Below are 25,584 nucleotides of genomic sequence, written 5' to 3' on the forward strand. Positions count from 1 at the left end.
GTTTGGTGGACATATAAAGCTGGGTGTCATCAGCATAGCAGTGAAACTGAACACCATGTTGCCTCGGGATATTTCCCAGTGGGAGGAGGTAGATGATGAAGAGCAGGGGCCCCAGAACAGACCTCTGTGGCACTCCCTTTGTGACAGCAGCACTCTCCGACTTGTGGTCCAAAATCTGGACAAGCTGTGTCCTGCCAGAGAGATAGGAGGTGAACCATTGATGGACACTGCCCTGCACTCCAATGTTGGTAAGACGCTCCAGAAGCAGCTGATGGGACATAGTGTCAAAAGCTGCACTCAGGTCATGGAGGATTTGGATGGAAATGAGTCCAGCATCAGCTGTGCAGAGGAGGTCATTTTTTTACCTTCACCAAGGCAGTCTCTGTGCTGTGCTTTGGTCGAAATCCAGACTGAAATGGCTCAAACAGATCATTGTCCTTCAAATGATCCTGGAGTTGAGATGCCACCACCCTCTCCATAATTTTTGAAATGAATGGTAAATTGGAGATGGGTCGGTAGTTGTTGAGGTCATCATGGTTCAGCCCAAGTTTTTTCAGGGTTGGTTTGACAATAGCAGTCTTCAATGAAGGAGGGATTTGACCAGTGATGAGCGAGGTGTTAATTATTGATGTTATCATTGAGATGATGGATGGTAGGCACATCTTGACCAGGCTTGTCGGAACAGGGTCCAACTGACAGGTGGAGGAGTTGCACTTGTTGATGAGACCAGAGATGTAACTTTCAGCAGGGAGACTGAATTCACTGAGTGCATTTATTGTAGGTGAGCCCAACTCAATCAAGGAGCATGGTTGTTTCAGCTTAGTAATTGAACACTCTAATTGCTGATGGATTGCCTCAATTTTTGTGTGAAAAAAGTTCAAGAAGGCTGAGCAGCGTTCAACAGATGCATTCTGATAGATGGTACTATCAGGTGGCTTGAGGAGGCCATTCACAGTGGAAAAGAGAGCCCTGCTGTTTCCTTCTCCCTCATTGATAATCCTTGCATAGTATGAGCTCTTTGCAGCAGAGAGTGCTTTTTTGTACTGAAGAATGTGCTCCGAGTACATCCCTTGGTGGACAGCAAGACCAGTCTTTTTTGATAGTCACTCCAGGCGCCGACCCATTGACTTCATTTGGCGTAGTTCAGGAGTGAACCAAGGTGCGGAGTGCATAAACGAAACGGTCCGTGTCTTTAAGGGGGCAAGACTGTTGAGTGCTGCAGACATGCAGTTGTTGTAATTGCCAACCAGATCCACTACTGAAGCATTGGGAGAAGGGCAAGGATAGGAGGTAACTAGTGAAGTAAGTTCCTCTGGCACTACCTTTTTTATGTTGCGATATGACATGACACGCTGAACTTTGGATTTCCTGATGGACAGATAGGTGTGAAATAGCACAACTTTGTGGTCTGATATGGGTAATTCAGCAGTACTGAAATTGGTAGGTGTTATACCAGAACAACAGACCAGATCTAAAATATGGCCTTTGTTCTGAGTTGGAAAGTCAATGTATTGAGTGATGTTAAAGCAATCAAGCATGTCCATAAAGTCTTTTGTGCATGTTTTAGTAGAATTATCCATGTGTAAATTAAAATCACCCACCAAAAAAATGTTAGGAGACATTGCATTAAGTTCAGTGAGGGCAGTTGAAAGTTCAGAAAAAAACACACTTGATGGTTTAAGAGGTCTGTACAATACCGCAACAATGGTAGGTGTAGATCCTTGGAGTTTGACAGCCAGCAGTTCAAAAGAGGATTGATCAGGCAAAGTGAGCGGTGTCAACTTGACGTTCTCGCGATAGAGCAGGGCGAGACCGCCCCCTCTCCCGGAAGAGCGTGGCTTGCAGATGTAAACATATCCAGACGGAACAGCCTGTTTCAGATGGAAGAAGTCGTTGCTTTGCTGCCAAGTCTCAGTGAGACACAAAAAGTCAATTGTATGGTATGTAATAAAGTGGCTTGTTTGGTGCATATTTTTCTAGTAGCGCTCAGTCTCAGTCTTCACACTTTAGGCCCTACCCATCTGCTCTCCACATTTATCCTTCATATCCTTCTTTCTTGCAGTGTAGGGAGTAAAATAAAGACCTCGCGCTGTGGCTTTCCAGTGGAGAGACTGAGGGTCCTCTAGGCACTAGCAAAGATTCTAAAGCGAATGTGATTTCTGGCGCCATTATGTAGGCCTACTCTTCAAATATCCTTTCGGTCCATAGCTGTCAACATTGAGCATTGAAAATAAGGGAGATTTCTCAGGTTTCTCACCCTAAATAAAGGAAAAGGTCAAAATTTGTCCCCCAACGTTGGAAGGGTTGCAGTAGGCCTATTCGTCGTTTCGCAATTGCAAGTTTGTGCATTGGTCACCTAATAATGTAACTAACAAAGTACTTTATTCACGCCTAACAGCCTATATTCATTTGGTCAACTTTATACAGCCCTAAAAACGCTATTTACCTTTGGTTTACTTTTAGTTTACCACTGTGTGACTTTAAACAATGTGCATGCTTTAAGATTAGTAAAGCATAATTGTGCTTCATTCATTCACACATCCAGCTCCTCCTAACGTTTTGACAAGCATAGCCTACCAATTGACCTTGTTACTGTCCATCTCTAGCTTTGCTGTCTCCATCCTTTCTGTTTTTGTTGTTTGCAAAAAAATATAGTATTCATTCTCTCTCTTGCGCAAACAAAATGTGTTGCGTTCCATGTAGCCTAGGGCATTCTGCATTCTGCATCAACAAATGCATTTTGTTATTTTACAGAAAAATATAAATAGCCTCCTGTTATGCAGTTTATGGTCTACAGTGCAGAGTTGGGAAGTTATGGTAAGCCAACTTGGAGTGAATATACTAATAGATTCTTTCTCTACTCGTAGCTGACTAGCCTGATGGTATGCTGGTACGCACAGTGCGTAGGCCTATGGCCATACACTATGCAAGCGCCAATGAATCTTGGAAGGGGCAAGGGGGTAGCAACAGGACAACAGTACAGATGGCAGGGCTAATGTTATGAGAGTATTAAAATGTTGGACATTTTACAGGAAAACAAAACGGGAAGACAGCGGGAAAAAAAAGTTAAAATACGTGATAAACCCGGAAAAAGTTGGTATGTTTCAGTCCCGATGATTATTTGTGAAATTGTGCAAACGATAGCCTTTTTAAGGCATTTGAGAACGAAGGAGTTGTAGCATGCAAGCTCCCAACTGACGCTCGTCTGAGAAATGGAGTTTTGAATAATGTTCAGCTTCGGCAGCTTTACCAATGCTAGAATACACAATGACTGAAGAAGCCTAGTGACGGGTCCATAGCAACCAGTTCATGTGTTGAATTTGTTATTACCCAGTGTGCTTTGTTGAATGGTCTCAATGTTTTATTGTTTTATTTCATGTGAATATTAGTTTACTAGAGGCGTAACTTAGTATTTGAAGTAATGCAGTAATGCAGGAAGTGTGCTTATTGTGTTTCCACAATGTTAGTGAGTAAATCTACTGAAATGGCCACCATCTTGGTGGAGTGTGATGTGTAAGATGAGAAAGCAAAGGTTAAGTCATGTATAGCATGATTGTAAAAAAACAGCGGCTATCTGTACATCTTTGCCAATTGCAAAGCAGTACAGAAGGAATCAATAAATTGTTGAAGAGGGTCATACCTTTTTTCCCAACCATTTTGGAGGGTCATAGAAAAATGTATTGCTGGCAAGGGAGGGTCAAGTCTATTTTGATTAAAGATCCCAAAACTCCTCCGGTAGCCCCTTAAATAAAAAAAACGAACAGTCTCTTAGCTGCACCATTTTTCTGACCCCATGATGCGCGTGCACCCAACCTAGGCTCTGGGTGATTACAAACATTGAAGGGGTCTATAAAAATAAATAAAATATGTTTTTCTGTATTAATTCATGACCACACACATTATGCAGATATTATTAAGTTAAATTAGACTCTGGACCAGATGTACTAACGTTTTTGCGCCCATTTCAGGAGTATTTGATTCTCAACATGCACGTAAAAACATGGCGATGTACAAACAGGCCGCACTGAGGAAAAATCGCAGACTGCCTGACGTGGGAAGCGGGAAGCGCTATTTGCGTATTTTCCGTGTCATGCATATGCATTCATAGGAGGGTCAGGGGAAAGTGGGAGTATCACACAAACACAGGGGAGGAGAAGTGCTAAAAGCGATTGATTAAGAAAGGAGCTTCTTTGTTGCCATCGGAAACTGTACCTCAACACCAACGTCCTTGACCTGTGGTGTTCCCCAGGGGTCGATCTTGGGGCCACTATTATTCAACCTCTATACTCCCACTTGGACAAATCATCCAAAATAATTTGATTTCATATCATAGCTATGCAGATGACACACAAATTTACTTAGCTCTGTCACCAAACGACTATGGTCCTCTTGAGTCTATGTGTCAGTGTATAGAACAAATCAACACCTGGATGTCTCAAAATTTTCTTCAGCTGAACAAAGTAAAAACTGAAGTAATTATATTTGGTAAAAAGGATGAAAGACTTAGGGTTGCCACTCTCCTTGACACAAAAGGGTTGAAGGCAAAGGATACAGTTAAAAATCTTGGTGTATTAATTGACAGTGATCTAAATTTTAACAGCCACATGAAAGCGATAACTAAATCAGCTTTTTACCACCACAAAAATATTGCCAAACTCAGAGGGCTGATGTCAAAATTGGGGCAGCCGTGGCCTACTGGTTAGCACCTCGGACCTGTAACCGGAGGGTTGCCGGTTCGAACCCCGACCGTAGGCACGGCTGAAGTGCCCTTGAGCAAGGCACCTAACCCCTCACTGCTCCCCGAGCGCCGCTGTTGATGCAGGCAGCTCACTGCGCCGGGATTAGTGTGTGTTTCACCTCACTGTGTGTACACTGTGTGCTGTGTGTGTTTCACTAATTCACGGATTGGGATAAATGCAGAGACCAAATTTCCCTCACGGGATCAAAAGAGTATATATACTTAAAATACTATACTATACTTAAAATATGACTTAGAAAAACTCATTCATGCATTTATCTCCAGCAGGGTTGATTACGGCAATGGACTGTTAATAGGCCTTCCTAAAAAGACTATTAAACAGCTTCAGGTGATACAAAATGCAGCAGCTAGGATTCTAACAAAAACTAAAAGAACTGACCACATTACTCCAATTCTTAAGTCCTTGCACTGGCTTCCAGTAAGTCACAGAATTGACTTTAAAGCACTATTGCTTGTTTATAAATCAGTAAATGGAGCAGGACCTAAATACCTGTCATACATGTTTCAGCAGTACACACCTTCTCGTCCTCTCAGGTCCCAGGTGAAAAACCTGCTAGTAAAACCTACTGTTAGAACTAAACATGGTGAAGCAGCTTTTAGCTGCTATGCGGCTCAGCTGTGGAACCAAGTTTCGGATGACATCAAAAAGGCCCCAACTGCCAGTTTTAAATCTAGACTTAAGACCAAACTGTTCTCAGATGCTTTCTGCTAACTGCCGAGTTACAAATTCTGAATCTGCCTTGATAATTATTCTACCTTGTCTTTTATTACTTTTTTTTACAACTTTTGCCTTTGTTTTTGCTTACTAATTATTCTTTATTTTTAAATTATTCTACATTGTGTTTTATGTTTTCTTTTTATTATGATCTTTACCTTTTAACTATTCTTTGACTATATTGCCTTTCTATGCTTTTATTTGTTATTATTGTTTGGTTTTGTTTATGTAAAGCACATTGAATGACCTCTGTGTATGAAATGCGCTATATAAATAAACTTGACTTGACTTGACTTGACTTGATTAGGTATTCCGTGTATGAAAACAGTGCACGTCTGTTTTGCGGTGAAAAACTTGCACCTGTTAAAAGCAGGTGTAATCCAATTTTTTAAAACTTTTAGAGACATCTGAATCAGTATTCAGAGCATGAGTTTTCTTCATTGTACTACTGTATGTCAAAAGCAACCTTAACTTTTGTTTGCCTTTCCAATATTGTATTTTCACTTTCAGTGAACACTTCCCAATCTGCTAGACTAGGGTATTAAATCATAGCCCTAGTCTACGTGCAGTAAATAGTATTTTTTAAGTGGATTAGTAGAACTACTAGGCCTTCTCTGTATGCTCTCTGTATGTTGCTGCTCGTTGACATCTTAGTATCATGTATGATCGCTAAACTTTGATTGTTTTTAATGTCGCAATTGGTTAACTACTCAACTGCGCAACTGAGGGGCGGGGAAGGGTGGTGATCAGTGCTGTTTACGAAATGAAGTGACGCTGTCTTATCAACATAAGAGTGACATGACACGGTCATGAACACATGAACCCTAACCCTAACCTCTAACCCTAACTCTAACCTGAAACCTAACCCTAATCCTAACCCTTACTTGTTGACAAAAACAGAATGACACTTAATAACAGAAGTGTTATGTCATAAACGTTTTTGACTTGTTCATGACACGTTCATGACAGTGTCATGTCACTCTTATGTCGATACTGTCAAGTAAAGTGTAACCGAAGTGAAGCTTAGTAAATGCCATGCAATATGGCAAAGCACAGCGTTCGCTTTCTGCGCATAGAAAAACTCAGTATTTGCGCTTTCTTTGCAGCAATGGTTGAAGCCTGGAAATATTGTAAACAAACATAGCCAAATAGGCTACCTTGGGTCAGGCCCTTTTGAGTCTGGAAAAATACTTTTCCATTTACATCGGTATTTATTAAAATGGTAAGAACTTAGCAGTCAACTTGAATGCAACAGTTTTAAACAAATTTGGGCAACAGGCTAATAATGCTAACCAGATTTAATAGCAATTTAGCAACAACAGTATTTGCTTGCATGATTGTGAATGTTTGGATTAAACATGCATGCCGAGGAGCATGTCCGTTGAGAGAGAGACAGGGACAAACAAGGATCCAAACAATCCTAAATCACTATCTTGACGGCGTAATACGTTCACCAGACACCAGGCTTATTGTTCACAAGGGTTCTTCTTATGTGTCTTAATCAGTCATGAGTGTAACATTTATTAAACCTATGAGAGTGACATCCGTCATGCCATTTAAGAGTAAGGATTGCAACATCAATCAGTGCATTGGTATATTGACAGTCAGCACATCTGAAGGAATCTGCTTGAACACGAGACAGTGTATGCAACACCAGGATTCCACTAAACCTTACTTTACTAAAATGTGTGTGACTAGCAGAGTATAGCCTACATGCATCTGCACTCGCCTATTATTTGAACTCATCCAAATTGAAACTAAGTTCACCGTGGTCTCATAGGCAACAACAAAACAGTTTTACACTTAGTTATTTACTTTCACTATTGACTGACAAAGGGTTAAGCATAGTCTGAAAAGAGCAACAATTAACCCAATAATGTTCGAATAACTGTATAAAAATCCTAAGGATATTCATCCTGCGGATGAGTTGTTGCCTGGGACTTGTTGCTAAGGGCTGATTACCGTATTTTCCGGACTATAAGTCACACTTGTTTTCATAGTTTGGCTGGTTTGCGAAGGTGCGACTTATATATCAAAATATATATAATTCAACATGTTGTTAAATGTTAATTCCTGCTGACTGACATGAATCTCTGCATGAACCAAGGTAACATTACCGTCTACAGCCACGAGAGGGCGCTCTAGGCTTGTGACTCGCTGGTTTGTTATGTTTAGCCTATTCAGCTTCCCAGGCACTTCCCATGTTCAACACAGCCAACCACTAGCATTTCGCTAATTGTCTAGCTAACAAATTACTCAGCAAAGTACATTTCTTACATACGGTTCTTTTAACTATAAGAATATGTTTTCCAGTGTGCATGCGTGTGGTTTGCATAGCTGTGTACCCTGTGACTCGTTGAAAAGGGAGAATTCAGCATTGATAGCAGTCCTGGGAAATGAGGGAAGACGCAGCAGGTCTTCTTGCAGAAGGGACACATGTGACTGCTTGTGAGTGGCAGGCATGTGCTGTGTTAAGGAGATGAGGAAAAGAACACGTCCAACCTCCTCCAGCTTACGGGTGAACACCTGCAATTTATACAAATTGAAATACATTTGTTACAATATAATATGTCTGTCTCTAACCTTTAGTGTACTAATATTTGTTGCGTTTACATTAATAATAAAAATGTAGATTACCAACTAGTAGGAAATGTAGATCACTACAAAATGTGTGTGTGTATTGTGTGGGAACGTCAAAGCAAGGTACAGTAATGTAAAGAATAAAGATGTCTCACATGGTAACTTGGTGACACTGACAACCAGGTTTAACATTTAGCGATGCAACTCATCTTATTCTTCCATTAGTGCCCACAACTTCTAGCACACAGTGTGAGTGTAATGACACATAGTCACTTTGTCAAACAGTACTTAAAATAGTTTTACAATAAGGTCACAAAACATTTTCCTGCAAAATTACAATGTGTGTTGAGAAAACTACTGAAAACAGTGATAGATGTGTGAAATAGTTTGTGAAATATGAAATGTTTAACACTCTGTAAAGCGCCATGAGACGTGTCATGTTTTGGCGCTCTAAAAGTGAAATTAAATTGAAATTGAAATTAAATAGAAATTGAAATAGCAGTGTGTCCATGATAGTGCATAGTTGCCAAGAGCACAGGCTTGTAATGGCCTAGCTATCATTCTATGGGACTATGGCCCACTAATAATGAATGCTGCGTGTACCAATTAATCTGCTACTTGATCATGATACACACAGAGGATCCAATTGTACATGATCGATCAACAATATTATTTGATCAACATTATTATTTTCGAGGGAATTCATTGCATGATTGGAATGGCAGAATAATAGGTCTGGCTATGTTTCCTTTGCAAATGCAAAACACAGTAATGCAAAATACTGCAAAACATGCTGTAAAAACATTTTAAGGGTTAAGGGTCAAGACATCACATTTTCAGTATATAGTGCCCTCTACATTAATTGGCACTAATTGGCACTATTGACTAAATTTAGCCTATAAGGCGTCTGTAGAACACTGAGTGAGCAGATGTGATATAAAATAGTGTTTTCTCTCTGGAACAGGATAATTTGTTTTTTGTTTTGTTTTTGGTTACATTCTTCAAAGCCACATACAGAGTGACAGAGAGAAGGTGGGTTAAGTAGGTTACAGGTAGATCTATTGCAAAGGAGATTCTAGCCTGCATTTAAGGAATTTAACAAATAACATGTGCATTGGACAGGAAAATGACAACTGTGTTGGTCTGAGCAAAGACACTTGCAAGGAGCTTGCTTGGCACCATGTTGCACCAGGTGTAGGTGCATAATATCAGTACTATTAATTAAGGTTAAATTATGTATCTGAAACACAATACATTTTGCCAATATATCTAAGTAGTGATAGAAAGGGGGTCTGAAGACAGAAAAGCATGTATTGCAAACAAATGACTACACAAACCTGCTTCTGAATTAGCTCTTGTCCTTTCTCTGGCAGCATGTGTACCAGGTTGAGTTGAGGGGATACAGATCTTCTGAAGGGGTAAATGTCTCTCACATAAGTCTGGAAAGAGGAAACATGAGATCTGACAATCCAGGATAAGAGATAACTATAAAAGGATTGATCTTAAAGTGCATATGTCAGGTTAAAAAACATTTTTGACAAATGAAGGCACATGAAGCAAGATAGTAGTGAGTAGTGATGTTTCTTGAAAAATCAACTTTAAATACAATAGAACAATATTTACAGTTATTATACGACTCTTCACAATGCTAGTAGAATGCTCCATTGACTTGAATGGGATTTCCCAACGTTCTACAGTAAAATAAATTCATGTAATTACCGCTGCAAACATATAATTACCACTGTCAATGGCAACGGGTTTTGTGCTGCTGATCATATCACTCCGCAAGTAGTCCGGTCACTTCTTGCATTAGAACTTTATTCAAAAGTGAAAGCAGACGGTTGATCAGATGTGTTCTAAAGCAGTGGTTCTTAACTGGTCTGGCTTTGGGACCCACAATTTCCTATGTTCATGAAGTCACGACCCATATTTTATAGCGTTCAAGACAACAGATTTGGTGAGCTACATGCTAAGAAAGGCGAAGTGCCTGTAGGCCTATTTGTTTGGAACATGCTGTTTGGCATTGCATTTGTGAAGTCTCCAACTCCTGATGTCACCTTAAAGTACTTGACAGGTCTGTCTTTGACAGGTGTACTTTATTATGAGGTATTTTCACTCATGTTCCAGCAATTGTGAACATCGCACACTGTGGATTCTGCACCATTTCGTCTCAATTTAAGTCTATTTGAAATGGGCGATTTCTTCTTTTTTTTTAACCACAAGCTCCGCGACCCACCCAGAATGGTTCCGCGACCCACTTTTGGGTCCCGACCCACCAGTTAAGAACCACTGTTCTAAAGAATGTTTGATTCAAGTTCAGCGCGTGTTGCGAACTATTTGTTTCTCAGCAAAAGCCACGACGAAACGAACTGGCGCGTCGGGGTCCAGTTCGCCCTGTCGGGACTTATTTTCCCCATAATGACCGGCGTTCTATACATTATCCCTTACTTATTTTTATAACTGAATTTATGAACATTCCAGGAAACATTCCAGACACAATGATGACTTCATAAGAGGGAGTCCAGCAAAGTTGGTCAATTAAAACACATGGGATAAGGGATCATACAGTAGGTTTTTTACACTGATGAGGCCAAAAACATGACTTCATTCCAGTATGTCATGCTAGAGTCTACTACCTGCCTGACATAAACATATCCTGATACATTGTTTCTTTACTGGCAACCATTATTGATCTTAAAATGTGATGAAGAGGATATGGGTAAGTAGCAATGCTTGAAAATGCCAGTTGTGTCACTTGCCATCGCATATACATTATATAGCCTATAGAATCAGTAAGCAACTCATTAGTCTGTGTTCAGCCAACCACATATATGCTTCCTGCTTTAGAGACCTGACTATAAAACCATCAGTGTATATGGGCTACCACACATTTGCTCTTTATATATCCATCTGCTTATCAACTAATGTTAGCTATAGACAGACTATTAATTTGCTTACTGATTCTACTTAACTTGTATATGAAAGCCTGTGTGATGGAAAATGACAACTGCCATTTTGAAGCCATGATACATAGGCCTACTAATAGTCATCCGATCCTACTCACACCCCTAATCAATCTCACTGATGGCCATGATTTACCTAAATTTTGTAGCCTATTCGTCTTTACTTTCTCCCTGCCAGTCAGGCTCATGCTTATGAACCACTGGTATGTCATAGAGGACATTTTTGGCCTTATCAGTGTAAAAGAAAATTCAATTATAAAAATAACTGTAAATATTGTTCAGTGTATTTAAAGTTGATTTTTAAAGAAAAATCACTACTCACTATTATCTTGCTTCATGTCCCTTCATTTGTCAAAAATGTTTTTTAACCAGACATATACACTTTAATAGCAATTAATGCCTGTTTTTAGTGCCAGTCAATTGCATTTCACCGATATTTGCCTGGCATAGCCAAACTCAAATTGTTATCAGATTCAAATCTTATCAGATATCAAAATTCTTATGGATTTGATTATGGGGCATGTTTCAACTGATACAGGGAAAAATCTCTGTACACAATTGGATAGACCTAACCAATCAGGAATATGTTCCCCAAAAGGATAGTTGCTAACTATGGTGATGCAACTTACATAGTCCGATGCATCGTTAAGTGACAGTGACAGACAAACAAAGTGTTTCCCAAAACCATTGTTCCAACGAATGTTTGTAAAGCCTTGGATAACCAGTAATGTCAAGACCCTTCTCAATAGGAAAAAGATGGCGTTTAAGGAGGGGGACATGGCAGAGCTGAGGCGAGTACAGGGGGAACTCAAGAATAAGCAGAGAGGCTAAGGAGGACTACAGAAGGAAGATGGAACAGAAGTTGCAAGAAAACAACATGAAGGAGGTGTGGGACTGTATGAAATCTATCACTGGCCTTAAGAAGAGCAGCAGCTCTATGGAGGGAGACCTGGACAGGGCGAACCAGCTGAACCACTTTTACAACAGGTTTGATTGCCCATCCCCCAGCCCACCTCATTACCAGTGCAACACTCAGCCCCACCATCACTGGATATTGCACCCCTCCCCCACATGGCGACCACAAACAACGAGGTGACAAAGACCTCAGTCAACAGCCATCAGACACACAGACCCCAGATGCTGCCCCCCTCCCTTCCCCTCCCCCCCTCGATCATCACTGCTGATCAGGCTATCGCACCTCTCCCCCACATGGTGACCATGAGTAGTGCGGCAACAATGGCTTCAGCCAACGGCCATCAGTCTCTATCCACACGACAACCCTCTCAGAAGCACCCCTCCTCCTCCTCACCCTCATCCCCCCCATCATTACAGCTGATCAAGTAAGTTATCTTTTAAAAAAACTTCATCCTCGTAAGGCAGCCGGGCCTGACAGACTGTGTCCAAGGCTGCTCAAGGCCTGTGCTGCTGAACTGGGGGAGCCACTGAAGCACATCTTCAACTGGAGTCTATGTCTCGGACAAGTTCCAACACTGTGGAAGACATCATGTCTCACCCCCGTCCCCAAGAAACCACACCCCAGTGAGCTTAATGACTTCAGGCCTGTCGCTCTAACATCACATGTGATGAAAACAATGGAGCGACTGGTCTTAGGTATGCTTAGACCCCAGGTACGCCATGCACTAAACCCGTTACAGTTTGCATACCAGGAGAAAGTGGGTGTGGACGATGCCATCACTTATCTTTTACACAGGACACATTCTCACCTAGACAAGGGGAAAAGTGCTGTGAGAATCATGTTCTTTGATTTCTCAAGTGCTTTTAACACCATCCAACCCCTCAGACTGGGAGACAAGCTCTTGCAGATGGGTGTGGGCGCTCACCTGGTAACCTGGATTACAGATTACCTGACCGAGCGACCACAGTTCGTCAGACTGAAGAACTGTCTCTCTGACACTGTGATCAGCAGCACAGGAGCGCCACAGGGAACTGTGCTCTCTCCAGTCCTGTTCACCCTGTACACATCTGACTTCTGCTACAACACCGAGTCATGCCACATGCAGAAGTTTTCTGATGATACTGCAATTGTGGGGTGTATCAGGGACGAGCAAGAGGAGGAGTACAAGAGCCTGGTGGAGGACTTTGTGCATTGGTGCAAACTCAATCACCTTCAACTCAACATTTCAAAGACCAAGGAGATGGTGGTGGATTTCCGCAGGTCTAAGCCCGCTCTGCTACCAGTCTCCAATGATGGGGTCAATGTGGAGGTGGTAAGCACCTACAAGTATCTGGGTCTCCACCTGGACAATAAACTGGACTGGTCAGCCAACACTGATGCACTCTACAAGAAAGGACAGAGCAGGCTGTACTTCCTGAGGAGGCTGCGGTCCTTCAATGTGTGCAGCAAGCTCCTCAGGAGGTTCTACCAGTCTGTTGTGGCCAGCGCCCTCTTCTATGCAGTGGTATGCTGGGGAGGAAGCACAAAGAAGAAGGATGTTGGGCGACTTGACAGGCTGATAAGGAAGGCTGGCTCTGTAGTGGGAGCTGAACTGGAGTGCATCACTTCAATATCTGACAAAAGGACCCTAAACAAACTGATCAACATCTTGGACAATGAATGTCATCCACTTTACAGCACTATCAAAAAGCAAAAGAGCTTGATCAGCTGGAGACTTTGCTCACTGCCATGCACAACTGAAAGGCTGAGGAAGTCATTTGTCCCCAGGGCCATTGAATGGTTCAATGCCTCACTAAAGGGAAGAGGAGAGATAGACTTCTCTGCTTAGTCTGTCTGCCTCTCCACCCTCTCCATGTTTGAGTACTGACTGCCCACTAATGCTTTACTACTGTTTTACTACTGTTGTACACAGCCTAATGTTTTCACTACTGTTTTACTGCTACACTGTTTTTCATGCTATATTAGCACACATGATCAATGGCTGCGGTCAGGCTTCTGCTACATTACTGAATGAATGAATGGCTATAACCCTATTACCTCAACCTGTTCTTGCACTGACATAGTTTTTTATTTTATCTTGTCTACATTATACTTTACTCTCCTATTTGTCCATATTATTTATGCTGGTCTCTAGACCTTATTCTTGCACTGTTGGACTAATGTTGGACTACTTTTTGCACCTTCACCATGACACTCACTCTCTTGAGCACCTTGCCATGCACACATAAATAAAGGACTATGGTTGGACTACTTTTTGCACCTTCACCATGACACTCACTCCCTTTAGCACCTAAGCGTCTAATCCTCGATCACCCTCAAGCACATTGGACTTTCTAAATTTAATTTATATAGTGTATTTAGTATTTAGTTTTGTTAGTTTTCTTATCTTTCTTATCTTCTACTGTCTTTATTGTACAGTGGAGTTTAGTTATAAGTTTATACTTATACTTATGTTTACCATTTCTGCTGTAAGTGCATGTTGTGTGTGATGTCTATATGCTACTGAGACCCTTGAATTTCCCCTTGGGGATCAATAAAGTATCTATCTATCTATCTATCTATCTATCTAAACACTGTTGCAAAGTTATGTAGTTTGAACTACACCTCTTAACTTGTGGTTGTAGCATAGTTGAAGCATAGTTCCGGGGATCTTCATGTTGAGTTATTTATGTGCAAATTAATATTTATAAAAAGGTTTGTGGTTGATATGAACACTTCTAACCACCATACAACCACATTTGTAAATGTCTTAAGCAGAAAATACATGATTAAAAAGTCAACTTGCCCCCTTGAACAAATTCAAAGATCTGGACAAGGCCATGCCAAAATTCATTTGGGCTGGTAAACATCCCAGGATCAAGAAGCCTTATCTGCAAAGACCGAAAAGGGAGGGGGGGGGGGGTGGTCTTGCCAAACCTTCTACATTACTATTGGGCATGCAATATCCAGAAAGCACTAGGATTGAGGGCACCCAGTCAGGGAGATAAGGCACCAAGTTGGGTCAGGATGGAAAACAATTTCACTTCAGCCTACTCCCTTGCCTCCGCACAATTGAAGTCTACAAAGATGAAGATTAACAATCCAGTTGTCACTCACACTCTAAAGATTTGGGCACAATTTAGAAAACATTTTAATTTACATGGCATCTCATTCAGGGCACCACTACTGCATTAGCACTTGTTTACACCCTCAAAGCTTGAGTTAGCTTTCAGAGCCTGGCATTCAAATGGCATTAGGCATTGCTTTAGGCATTGCTAGGCATTGCTATTGAAATCCATCCAGTCACAGTCATATTTGGGACCAAGCCTGATAACTCCCACCTCCTGTGGTCAGGAAGATCTCACACAGTGGTGACATTTGCAAGCTTACTAGCCCGACGCCTTATCCTGCTGAACTGGAAAGGCCCAAAATCTCCATCCCACACTAGATGGCTTAAAGACGTCATGTATCATTTAAAGTTAGAAAAGACAAAATACTCTCTCAGAGGAAACGTGGGAGAATTCTATTCCACCTGGGGGTCTTTCGTGGACTATTTTGATGAGGTTTCTGTAGTAGACTGGGAAGAGGGGTAGGGCTACCTTGAGGATAACTAAATGACTTACCTATATTTAATTATTATTATTTGTGTTACTTTGTATTATTTTTTTTTAATTTATGCCTCTTTTTATGTATCATGTTTTTGCATGTATGTCGGGTATACCCTAATTTTTCTTTTTGATTGAGGGCGGCAAGATGCAGGTTCACTTTACTCCAAATATAAACTTGTACAGATAGGTTATGAGGATGAGGATGTATGGGGATTGGGGAGGGTGGGGGTGGGTATAGGATATTTGTGTACGTATATTGTGCTGTATGTATATTTATGTACATGGCTGCACTGTTGTGCTATGTACAATTGTTCAGTAAACTTGTGAAAAATAAAAGTAAAAAAGTCAACTTGCAGCAACGACCTTTTGGATAGGTGACTGAAAATGAGAGGTGGACATACAGTACCATGAGCCTTAACACATTGAGCCACAGAGCTGACGACATGCAAAAAGTCGTCAATAAAAATAGAGTACACACCTGTTTCACCTGCACATTTAATGACATGTATAAGACAAAAGTTCAAAATCATTCATTTATCAGTTTATACCACTAAATGAATTAACTTGATGACCTAAGAATAAAAAACAGAGATGATTCATGGATGACACTAAGGTAGTCCATCATCAGTCTCTGTTATTTACAGGTATGCCAGTCCACGTGCTATTATCGATTGAACCCGGGCCTCTGGATCCAAGTTCTGACTCTTTACCTATTGAGCTATCAGCAATAGGATTGAGTGCAGAGATGACGTAGAAAGTTCATTCATAAAAGTAAGACTGGAAGGAGTCCCGGTAGTGATGGAGTTTATGTATGATTTTACAAAGATTTTAAGTTCATAATACTACCCATTTTATGTAACGAAATACCACAAACGGGGGTCTGGCCGACGACCTGGAACTTGGCAGTGATATCAGTTATTCATAAAGAAGGGAAAGACCCTGAAAATTGTTCATCCTATAGACCATTATTACTGCTAAATGTGGACCAAAAGATTTTTACAGCAACCATTGCAAATAGACTATCAGAAATATTGCCAAAGATCGTCTTCTTGGGGATACTATTCAGAGAACACTTAATTGTAGATCACGCTCGAAGAATAAAAATTCCAATGCTAGCATTAATGCTAGATGCAGAAAAGGCATTTGATCGAGTATTCACAAAAATGTCCAGTAAAAAGGGGAACCAAACAAGGGGACCCGTTATCACCACAATTATTTGCCTTATGTATAGAACCACTGGCAGAAAATATAAGACAAAATACAAAGATAAAAGGCCTACTCATACGGGATAAAGAACATAAAATTGCTTTATATGCAGACAATGTAATTATTTATTTAACAGAAGTATGTAAATCTTTATCAATATTAATGGAGGATATAACAAACTACAGTGCCTTGTCAGGATATGAATTAAACTCAAGTAAAACTGAAGCAATGGATATTGGTTGCCAACTAAGCAATGTTTTCAATAAAGTGGGGCTTGACCAAAGTGAAGTATTTGGGAGTGAATATACCCAGAGCCATATACATTTACATACATACCTTTATACGGCTCTGAATATACCTAATGATTTGGAAAATTTATATCATTGTAACTACGAAAAATGTAACACCTGGGTCCCTTTAAGTAAAATTAAACTAAATAATTTTACTGTAATTAATACAATTAAAATAGTGAGAAGATTATGTAAAGTAATGAAAGTTAAAGATGAGGATTGGATTTCCTTGAGAAAAATACAAAAGGACCCAAATTTCATTCCAAATAAATTGGACAATACCTTTAAGATATGGGAAAGTAAAGGTATTACAAGATATTACCACATGTATGATGATCTAGGGTTTGTCTCTTTTGACACTATAGCCAGTAAACATCACCTCCCAAGAAGTCATTTTTATAGATACTTACAAGTGAGAAGCTACTTAAATGAAAACACGGAAATTGAAAGAGCTCCACCCTCTGGTGGGGCAAATGGTTAAATATATCCAAAGTGAAAGTATAAAGAACAAGAGAAAGCCCACTATTGTTCTTCTTAAGTTTACTTTATTTATTTATTTATTAGTGGGTTTGATCCAGCAAGCCCACTATTGTTCTTCTTAAGTTTACTTTATTTATTAGTGGGTTTGATCCAGCAAGCCCACTATTGTTCTTCTTAAGTTTACTTATTATTAGTGGGTTTGATCCAGCAAGCCCACTATTGTTCTTCTGAAGTTTTCTTATTTATTATTCATTTTCACCCACTTTTTGTACGAACTACTGCTCCTAGACCGTTTGAGCTATCGACGCGGTTCGAACTCCAAAAATTCAGGCTCAAACCGGTGTAGCTTGCTTGTTACTTTCGTGTCGCTGGACCTTGTCGTTTTCGTGTTATTCCCATTTTTCGGCGTTTTTGGGCCCCATTGAAATGAATGGTGGAATGTTCAGGATTATGACATCACAGCTCTAATTGCTTAAGCTTGCACCTGGCAGAGTTCTAAGACACCTGGCAGCTGGCTAATGGGCTGGGCTGGGCTGGGCTGTCTGAAGCCCAGTTCAATGCCTTGCCAGCACCAGTTGTAAAAGTCATGTAAAAAAAGATTGCGCTCTGCCATCTTTTTTTAAAGCCAATCCATGTTCATACAGGTCATTAAAATATATATATACATTATCCAAATCCATTCAGCCCAGTTCAATGCCTTGCCAGCACCAAGTGTAAAGGTCATCTTTTTTTAAAAGTGAATCCATGTTCATACAGGTTATTTAAAAAAATATTTATTTTTTTCGCAGTCCATTCAGCCCAGTTCAATGCCCAGCTAGCTCCATTCAAACTTAGTCATGTATACAATTGTATAGATTATAACATTGAGAAATACACATTCATTCAGATGTTATACACATCCACACATCACTACTATTCAAGTTAAGTTACTCATCATTTGCAAGAAGTCCACAATCAATTCAATTGTCTTGCCACGATCTGTGGAGCTTACAGACAACGTTAAATTACTATAGGTTCTGTATGCCATTTAAAGCCGACCTAACAATAGGCTTGTTCGACTTGAGGCAGATCTGTGCAGATCTGACTTGATGTGATGCATGCTGGGTTGAACACAATGCATACTGGGATGGACGCAATGCTTGCTGGTTAGAAATTCTGTCCGACTTCTGTCAGCCGGGGAGGGACTTACCACCGTGACACCATGTCACATGACCTTAAAATATCGCGGGAGTCTTAGCCTGCAGACAGATCTCGTAGTTGCCTTCCACGAGCTGCAAGAGCTAAAACACGCCCTCATGACGTCAGTTCAAAGACGTGATAGGGCCATTTGGGAGGAATGTCCTCATGACGATTTTGACGGGAGTCTCATGCTGCTTCCTTATGTTGGAATATGCGAAAATAAACAGAAATCGAAGGGATGCCTTCTTAAACGTGATTTCTGCAACAATGGTAGGCTAGCCTACTGAAAACATTTGGATATTCTGTTATTTTCTGCTGTTGGTTAAATAGATAGACACACATATAGGGGAAACACTTTATATTGAATGTATGTGCTACAATGCAGGCCTGTTAACTGTATGACAACAGTGGTTTATTGAAACTACATCATAAGAATTTATTTCGTCAGTCATCATGCTCATTTTAATGAGTAAGAATGAAAGTTCTGCTGTGTTTATTGCAAACAAAATTCCGCGATATCTCCCGCGATGTCTCCCGCGAGTCACGTCAGGCAGACTGTAGCCTGTCTGTCCGGGATGTGCTGCCCTCTGTTGTAGCTCCTCCCGGCTAGCCTCTGAAGATCACGTTTACGTAGAAAGCCAGACAAAGTCAGACTCAGTCGATCTCAAACAAGCCTAATGAGTCTCTTCATGACGGTGTGTTGCAATGCATTCTGGGTGCTGTGCTGTGATTCGACGGCTCGTCACCTGACCCACCAAACAACGATGCTTGAACTGAACGTAGAGTAAAAATAAATCGCTACCAAGGCTCCAAATAGCAACAAACTCACATGGTAGCATAATGAGGGTATCTACATGTAAACCGAAGCATTGAGAACTGTGTAAGTCTACAGGCAGTTTATTAAAAAGAAAAACAGTACCGTTCACGTCTCGTTCACATATACAGACGGACGCCAACGACATCTTGGGAAAACAGATCTCTCTGGGATGTGGCGTAAATCTCGTGTGAAACGTTGTTGCCGGAACAGCAGGGAAGAGAACTGAACGCAACAGGATACACACGGAAGAGATGGCAGGTTATTCGAAATAATTTGAAGACATCGAAGAACGAACCCTTTTAGTTTGATGGATGTCCTTATCAGTCTATAGTCTAACTTATGAACGTGTCGGGTCAACGTCAACAATAAGTAAGTTAGGCTAACGTAAACGTTAGCTATTTGCTGTTGACATATGCTTTACGTGATGGCCATTCATCACACTGTTTGGATGTTACTCGGCAGTCTGAATCAGAATTACCTTAGCTCTCAGTAAGTTACAGTTTATTGTTTAAGTCATGTAATTTACATAAAGTAGTAAACAACAGTAATGTTAAACGTGCTACAAAAAAATAGTTTGTGCGATGGATGATTTACCAACGTAGCACTGGTACAGTTTTGCTTATGGCAATAATGCATGCGTGTGAGACTGACAGGGAGGTTACAGCAATTACCTTCTACTGTGATCAGTGCAACTGGCTACACCAGATGTGATAGCGGTGCATAGGCTACGTTAAAAAAAATAGACCCGTCTTCTGTTTTTGCACGTTGCAAACGGAGCGCTTCAGTTAGGCTACGCGCCCGGTGTAGGCACCGCTGTCTCGCTATCCGGCAAAAGATTCTTTGGACGCCGCCATTGGCCGAATACCGGCGCCCATTGACTTACATTGAACACATGTAAACAAAACGTCAATTATGTGCTCAAACTAACGCCGCTGACTTATGACAACAACCATTCCACTTTGATACGAAACTACATTTTTGTACAACATTTATCCAGCAAAAATTACAGAATTTGGATCAAGTAATGTGGAGAAATATCGATATTAAGAAAATTGCCGCTGCGTGACGCCGAGTTAATGGCATTTCCCCTTGTCCATGAGTCACGTATAACAGGTCACGTCGGTGGCCGTTATCCCTCACATGTCAGAGTAATGACATTAAAAAACGTACCTTTATATTACAATTTTTTAGGAACCAAATGTCAAAAGAATTAAGCAATTTGTTTGCTGGATGACACGAATATTAGTAAGGAAAAACAAGATTTTTACCGTAATGTCCAGTGAAATTACATATGTTGTGGCGCTATTGCGCGGCACGGCCAGCAGATGACATCATTGCACTACAGCAACCAGGAACCAGCAATAAACCTAGACACTCGAGATTTTAGGGCCGTTGTCAGCCACAACGCACCATCTGAAAATCTGAATTGTGAAGTAGACCTACTCCATAGTCACGTGTGCCTGTTCATTCATTCCATGTCAATAGAACAAACCAAATTAGAATAGGCTAGTAATGCAATACTACATACAATACATATGTATATATGCATGGATATACTGTATGTGTGTGTATATATATATCACATTTGTGGCTACCTTGCCTGCTAGAAATTGTTCAATGACCCTCCGACAGAATTGTTAAAAAAGACATGACCCTCCCCTTGCCAATTGTCGCATGTCTTCCGCCCGCGCTGCTTTGCGCCACAGCCACACACTGTGATAACGTTCTTAAATCAATCTTTCGTGAGCTTGCATGCTACCAGTCCTTCCTTTTCAAATGTGTTGCGCCTGTTTGCACAATTTCACAAATAATCATATGTGATTAATAATATGACAAATAATCCCTGTGCATGGGGACCGAAACAATGCATGCCAACTTTTTCCGTGCTTATCACGTATTTTAACTTTCCCCCGTTGTCTTGCCGTAGAATAGGCTATCCCAGATTTTAATACTCTCATAACAACCCTGCCATCGGGCCTGTCTCTGTGTTGCCCTGTTGCTACCCCTTGCCCTTCCAACGAAACAGATGTCTTCAAATCATCGTTTTCCTTGCTTGAATGTCATAAACATACAACTTTATGCAGCAGAATTACGCATAGGCTACTTGGAACATATCACATTTGACAAAGGACAGATGTATCGTAACACCCCCAATTATCACCACTTTTGTTCAGAAATTCTAAAACAACAATGTTTTTTAACACTTCAAAATAACATTTGCTAAATTAACCTTACATTTTTCAGTAGCCATAGGTGTGTAGATTTGAACAAAATCTGGTTTGGTTCTTAACGGCACATGGACGGTTAGACCGAGAATTCTTGTCGTGAAATTAAAATTCCACTGGAGCTCCAAGCGGTTGTGTACATGCAGCCTTACAACACTGTTTACAGCTCTTTGAGTCACGGTAAAATGTCATCTTTGGTACATAGCTAATTTAGATACACCTATGGTGTGGGTGGTTGCGTCTCTTTAGGAGTCCGCTGTCTTGGTTTGTATAGAAATGGATATAAGTGACACGTACACGCAAGACGGTGGAAATACGGGACCGACGGTAATAGGGGGAGTTCCGATATGTTGCTAGTGACAAAATATTAACTTTCAGTGTTTTACGATGTCTTTGTCATGGGAAAGGGTTTTTCCCCATGCATTTATTCTAGGCTACTGTCAGTGACTGCCGTGAGAGAAGCGGGTTCTGTGTTTCGTTCATGTCAGTGACTGACGCGAGAGAAGCGGTCTCTGTGTTGTGTTGCATTGCATTGCGTTAATTTATTTTCATTGGGCATACCGTGCCGTGCCGTCCACAGCTCTTCAGTTCTGACAAAGCCAAAATTACTGCTTTTGAAACAATGAGAGCAGGAAGCGCGTTTGTATGGTTATATTGCTTGACGGGGGGGATCCCAAGCAGCTTTCAGCCATAAGGCTACTTTGAGAACATTTCAATTCACCCGACACAATATTCAAAATGTTGAAAACTATTTCGGCATAGCCTATAAAGCAGTTTAATTAAATGGAATGTTAGTTGTAAACAAACGAGCTACTTGGTGAGGCTTGGCCTCACAGATGCGCTCGTGCCTTAGATCAGGGGTCCCCAACCTTTTACGTACCATGGACCGGTTTGATTCCCATTTTTTTTTCACGGACCGTGGGGGGGGGGGGGGGGGGGATTGGGGGTTCGGGGGTTCCATGTTCCATATGTGTTGTGCATGCATTACTTGAAAAGAACTAGCTCCAGTTATGTATGAACAGTGAAGGTAACGAACTCTTAAAAACGTGAAAAACGTGAACTTGAAGAAGTGAAAATTTAACAATATGAACTATAAAAATTGAACAACTTGAAGCTACATCTATCAAGTGTGAACATGCTTAACAAAATATGGGAACAAAACATGGGAACTAAACGTGCATTACGAATATAATCAGTGGGAGCCCTGTGCTTGTTTCCCTGCAACAAGACAGTGACACCCTCAGTGTGTTTGAAATGTCCAGTCGATTGCGCAATTTGGTTTTAGTTGCAGTCATTGCAGAAAACCCGGCCTCGCATAGATACGTGGTGGGAAATGGTAACAACGTTTTCAGCGCTTTTACGGCTATCTCGGGATATTCTGCTTTGGTTTTGATCCAAAAAAACCCGCCAGAGAGGTTTCCTCATACACACTCTTAAGACCACCGTCATTTGCAATTTCGATCAACTGCTCTTCCTTCTGCGCTGACATGTTGGGACTATTCGGGATATTGACAAATGGGTTGCGGACCCACTCATTGATTTGCCGTGGATCTTTGGAGGATGGGAAGTAGCCTAACGCTCAAACTCATTTGAAAGCGCAACAAAGTGATCGCGCACCAGCAAATACACCCCGTCCCCACAAATCAAGCTTGGCTTTAAATGCAGCGACTTTATCTGTTTAAAGACAGTCGTCATTCTCCCCTGGAGTGACAGGTTGAGGTCATTAAGCAACCCGAATATGCCACATAGGTAAGCAATCTTTGACACCCAGTCCTCATCACTAAAATGTGCAGCTAACGGTGACTTTTTTTCTGTAAGAAATCTCTGCAGCGGCTCTTGCAACTTAAACACCCTGGCCAGTGTCTGCTAAAGATGCTTGTTTTTTGTTGCTCATTCTAGCAGTTTAGCTAACTTCATGTGACACTACCGTTCGCCAAGAACTGATCAAGTGAAGTGAGCTGACCTGAGGCTGCGCAGCGCTGAAGGCAATATGTAAAGTGTTGAAGGCGGGACAGACGTAAGAAAATAGACCTTGCAAAATGCAAACATGCGTGCAATCAAACAACTGCATATAGGCCTATGCCATGTAAAAACGTGACATTATTGCGAATTAAATTGAGTTTAGTTTGCATGCATTTTTTTAAAACTCATGTCGTAGGCTACGGCCCGGTTAGGAATGTACGGGCCGCGGCCCGGTGGTTGGGGACCGCTGCCTTAGATGGCAGAATGTAAATTAAATGTAACATTATTGTGCAAATTAAAATGTTTTCTTTTGCAAACGTAGGCATAGTAACAGAATCATTTAATAATGTTACAAAGATACTACATCAATCCGTATGTTTCATTAGGCTACTAGGCTATTAGTTTTGCCTTATTCTTGATTCATTTAGGCTAGGCCTTTTTATTCAGGGGCCATATTCACAAAGAATTTTAAGGCTAAAAGTAGCTCCTAACTGGCGAATTTAGGAGCAACTCCTAAAAATAATGGGCGTGTCACTCCTAACTTTAGGACTCCTAATTTTTTTCACAAAAAGTAATTCACGAAGCATTTTAGACCTAAAAGTAGCACCTAAAAGTCTGGGGGAGCTTAAAAGAAGTCGAGAGGACTCCTAACTCACTAAGACCTATTCATAAACAGCTTTTTGTGGCATTTTACGCTGCGATGTTAATGCGCTATGCGGCAACAGGAGCTTCCAATCGCGAGGGAACAATTTTGCATTCATAAAAGGAATGCAATAATGCCACCAACAACAACCAAAACTACTCATTGTTAACATGTAAATTAAATGTAACATTTCATTGTGAATCAAATTAAAATGTTCTCTTTGCAAACATAGCCTAGGCATATGATGACAGATTAATTTAATAATGTTGCAAAGGTACTGCATCAATCCATAGGCCTATGTTTCATTAGGCTACTAGGCTATTTGTTTTGCCTTACTCTTTATTCATTTAGGCTAAGCCTTTTTATTCAGTTATTAATCATCTTCCGTCCTTCTCACTACTTGTGTAGCGCACGCATTCTCTGACCTGTCACCTGTCACTCATCATCGGAAGGGAGGTGTTTGGAATCATTCCCGCGTTTATCAATTAACAATCGTCAGCCAATCAAGGTGGTCACTTCAGTCAAGCTCGTGCATGAGTAATGACGTCATCTATAGAAACGAAGACTCACTCCTAGTTTAGGATAGCCTGGCTAGCGCCACCACTTCTCAATGAGACGTGGTCTGGGAACCAAACGTTCATTTTCTCGTATTTGAAAAAAATGCCCAGATCCGTTTATTGGGTGCCACGGATGTCTATCAAATGCGTCTGTGCATAGCTCATCATCGTCTTGCTTTCCCCCCTGTTCTGTGATTGGTTCCCTATCTCAGGCGAAAATTTGCTCCATGGTCTCCAGGCTGCCTTAGCAGCGTGAATCAAATCGCGCGCAAGGCAGCATGGGAACACCCAGGCTAAGTTTAGGAGTTGTCTGAAAGGCTTTGTGAATAACTTTTAAGAGAAAACTCCAAGCTAAAATCTTTTAGTGCGATTTAGGAGTAGCCTACTCCTAGTGGTAAGATAAAAGCCTTTGTGAATAGCCTACGGCCCAAGTTATTCATCATCTTCCGTCCTTGTGTAGCGCACGCATTCTGAGACCTGTCACCTGTCACTCATTATCGTAAGGGAGGTGTTTGGAATCATGCCCGCATTACAATCATCAGCCAATCAAGGTGGTCACGCTTGCCCATTTACACAAATTAATGGTCGAATATTACCGATGTTATTTAAGAACATGCAGTGTGCGTAGGGCACCAAAAACATCTTGCTCGTAAAAAAGCATCATACCGCACATTGTGGCGGGTCTGTTATTTACTGTAGGCTGCG

At 41.0% G+C, this 25,584-nt stretch overlaps 1 protein-coding gene across 6 annotated transcripts in view; it reads right to left on the reverse strand.

Moving 5' to 3' along the window:
• Positions 1-25,584, reverse strand: part of unc80 (unc-80 homolog (C. elegans)) — a 333,697-nt gene that overhangs the window by 83,491 nt on the left and 224,622 nt on the right. For all 6 annotated transcript variants that reach the window (XM_076297160.1, XM_076297158.1, XM_076297161.1 and 3 more), the window contains 2 exons: positions 9,392-9,493; positions 7,820-8,000 (listed from right to left, as the gene is read on the reverse strand). In XM_076297160.1, coding sequence (XP_076153275.1) covers positions 7,820-8,000; positions 9,392-9,493 — 283 coding nt within the window. The remainder of the gene's footprint in view (positions 1-7,819; positions 8,001-9,391; positions 9,494-25,584) is intronic.

This window comes from Alosa pseudoharengus, unplaced genomic scaffold (assembly GCF_046254945.1).
Source record: "Alosa pseudoharengus isolate Yale_2024_CS ecotype anadromous, Long Island Sound unplaced genomic scaffold, YU_APseudo_1.1 YU_APseudo_1.1_scf_20, whole genome shotgun sequence".
Classification (NCBI taxonomy): domain Eukaryota; kingdom Metazoa; phylum Chordata; class Actinopteri; order Clupeiformes; family Clupeidae; genus Alosa; species Alosa pseudoharengus.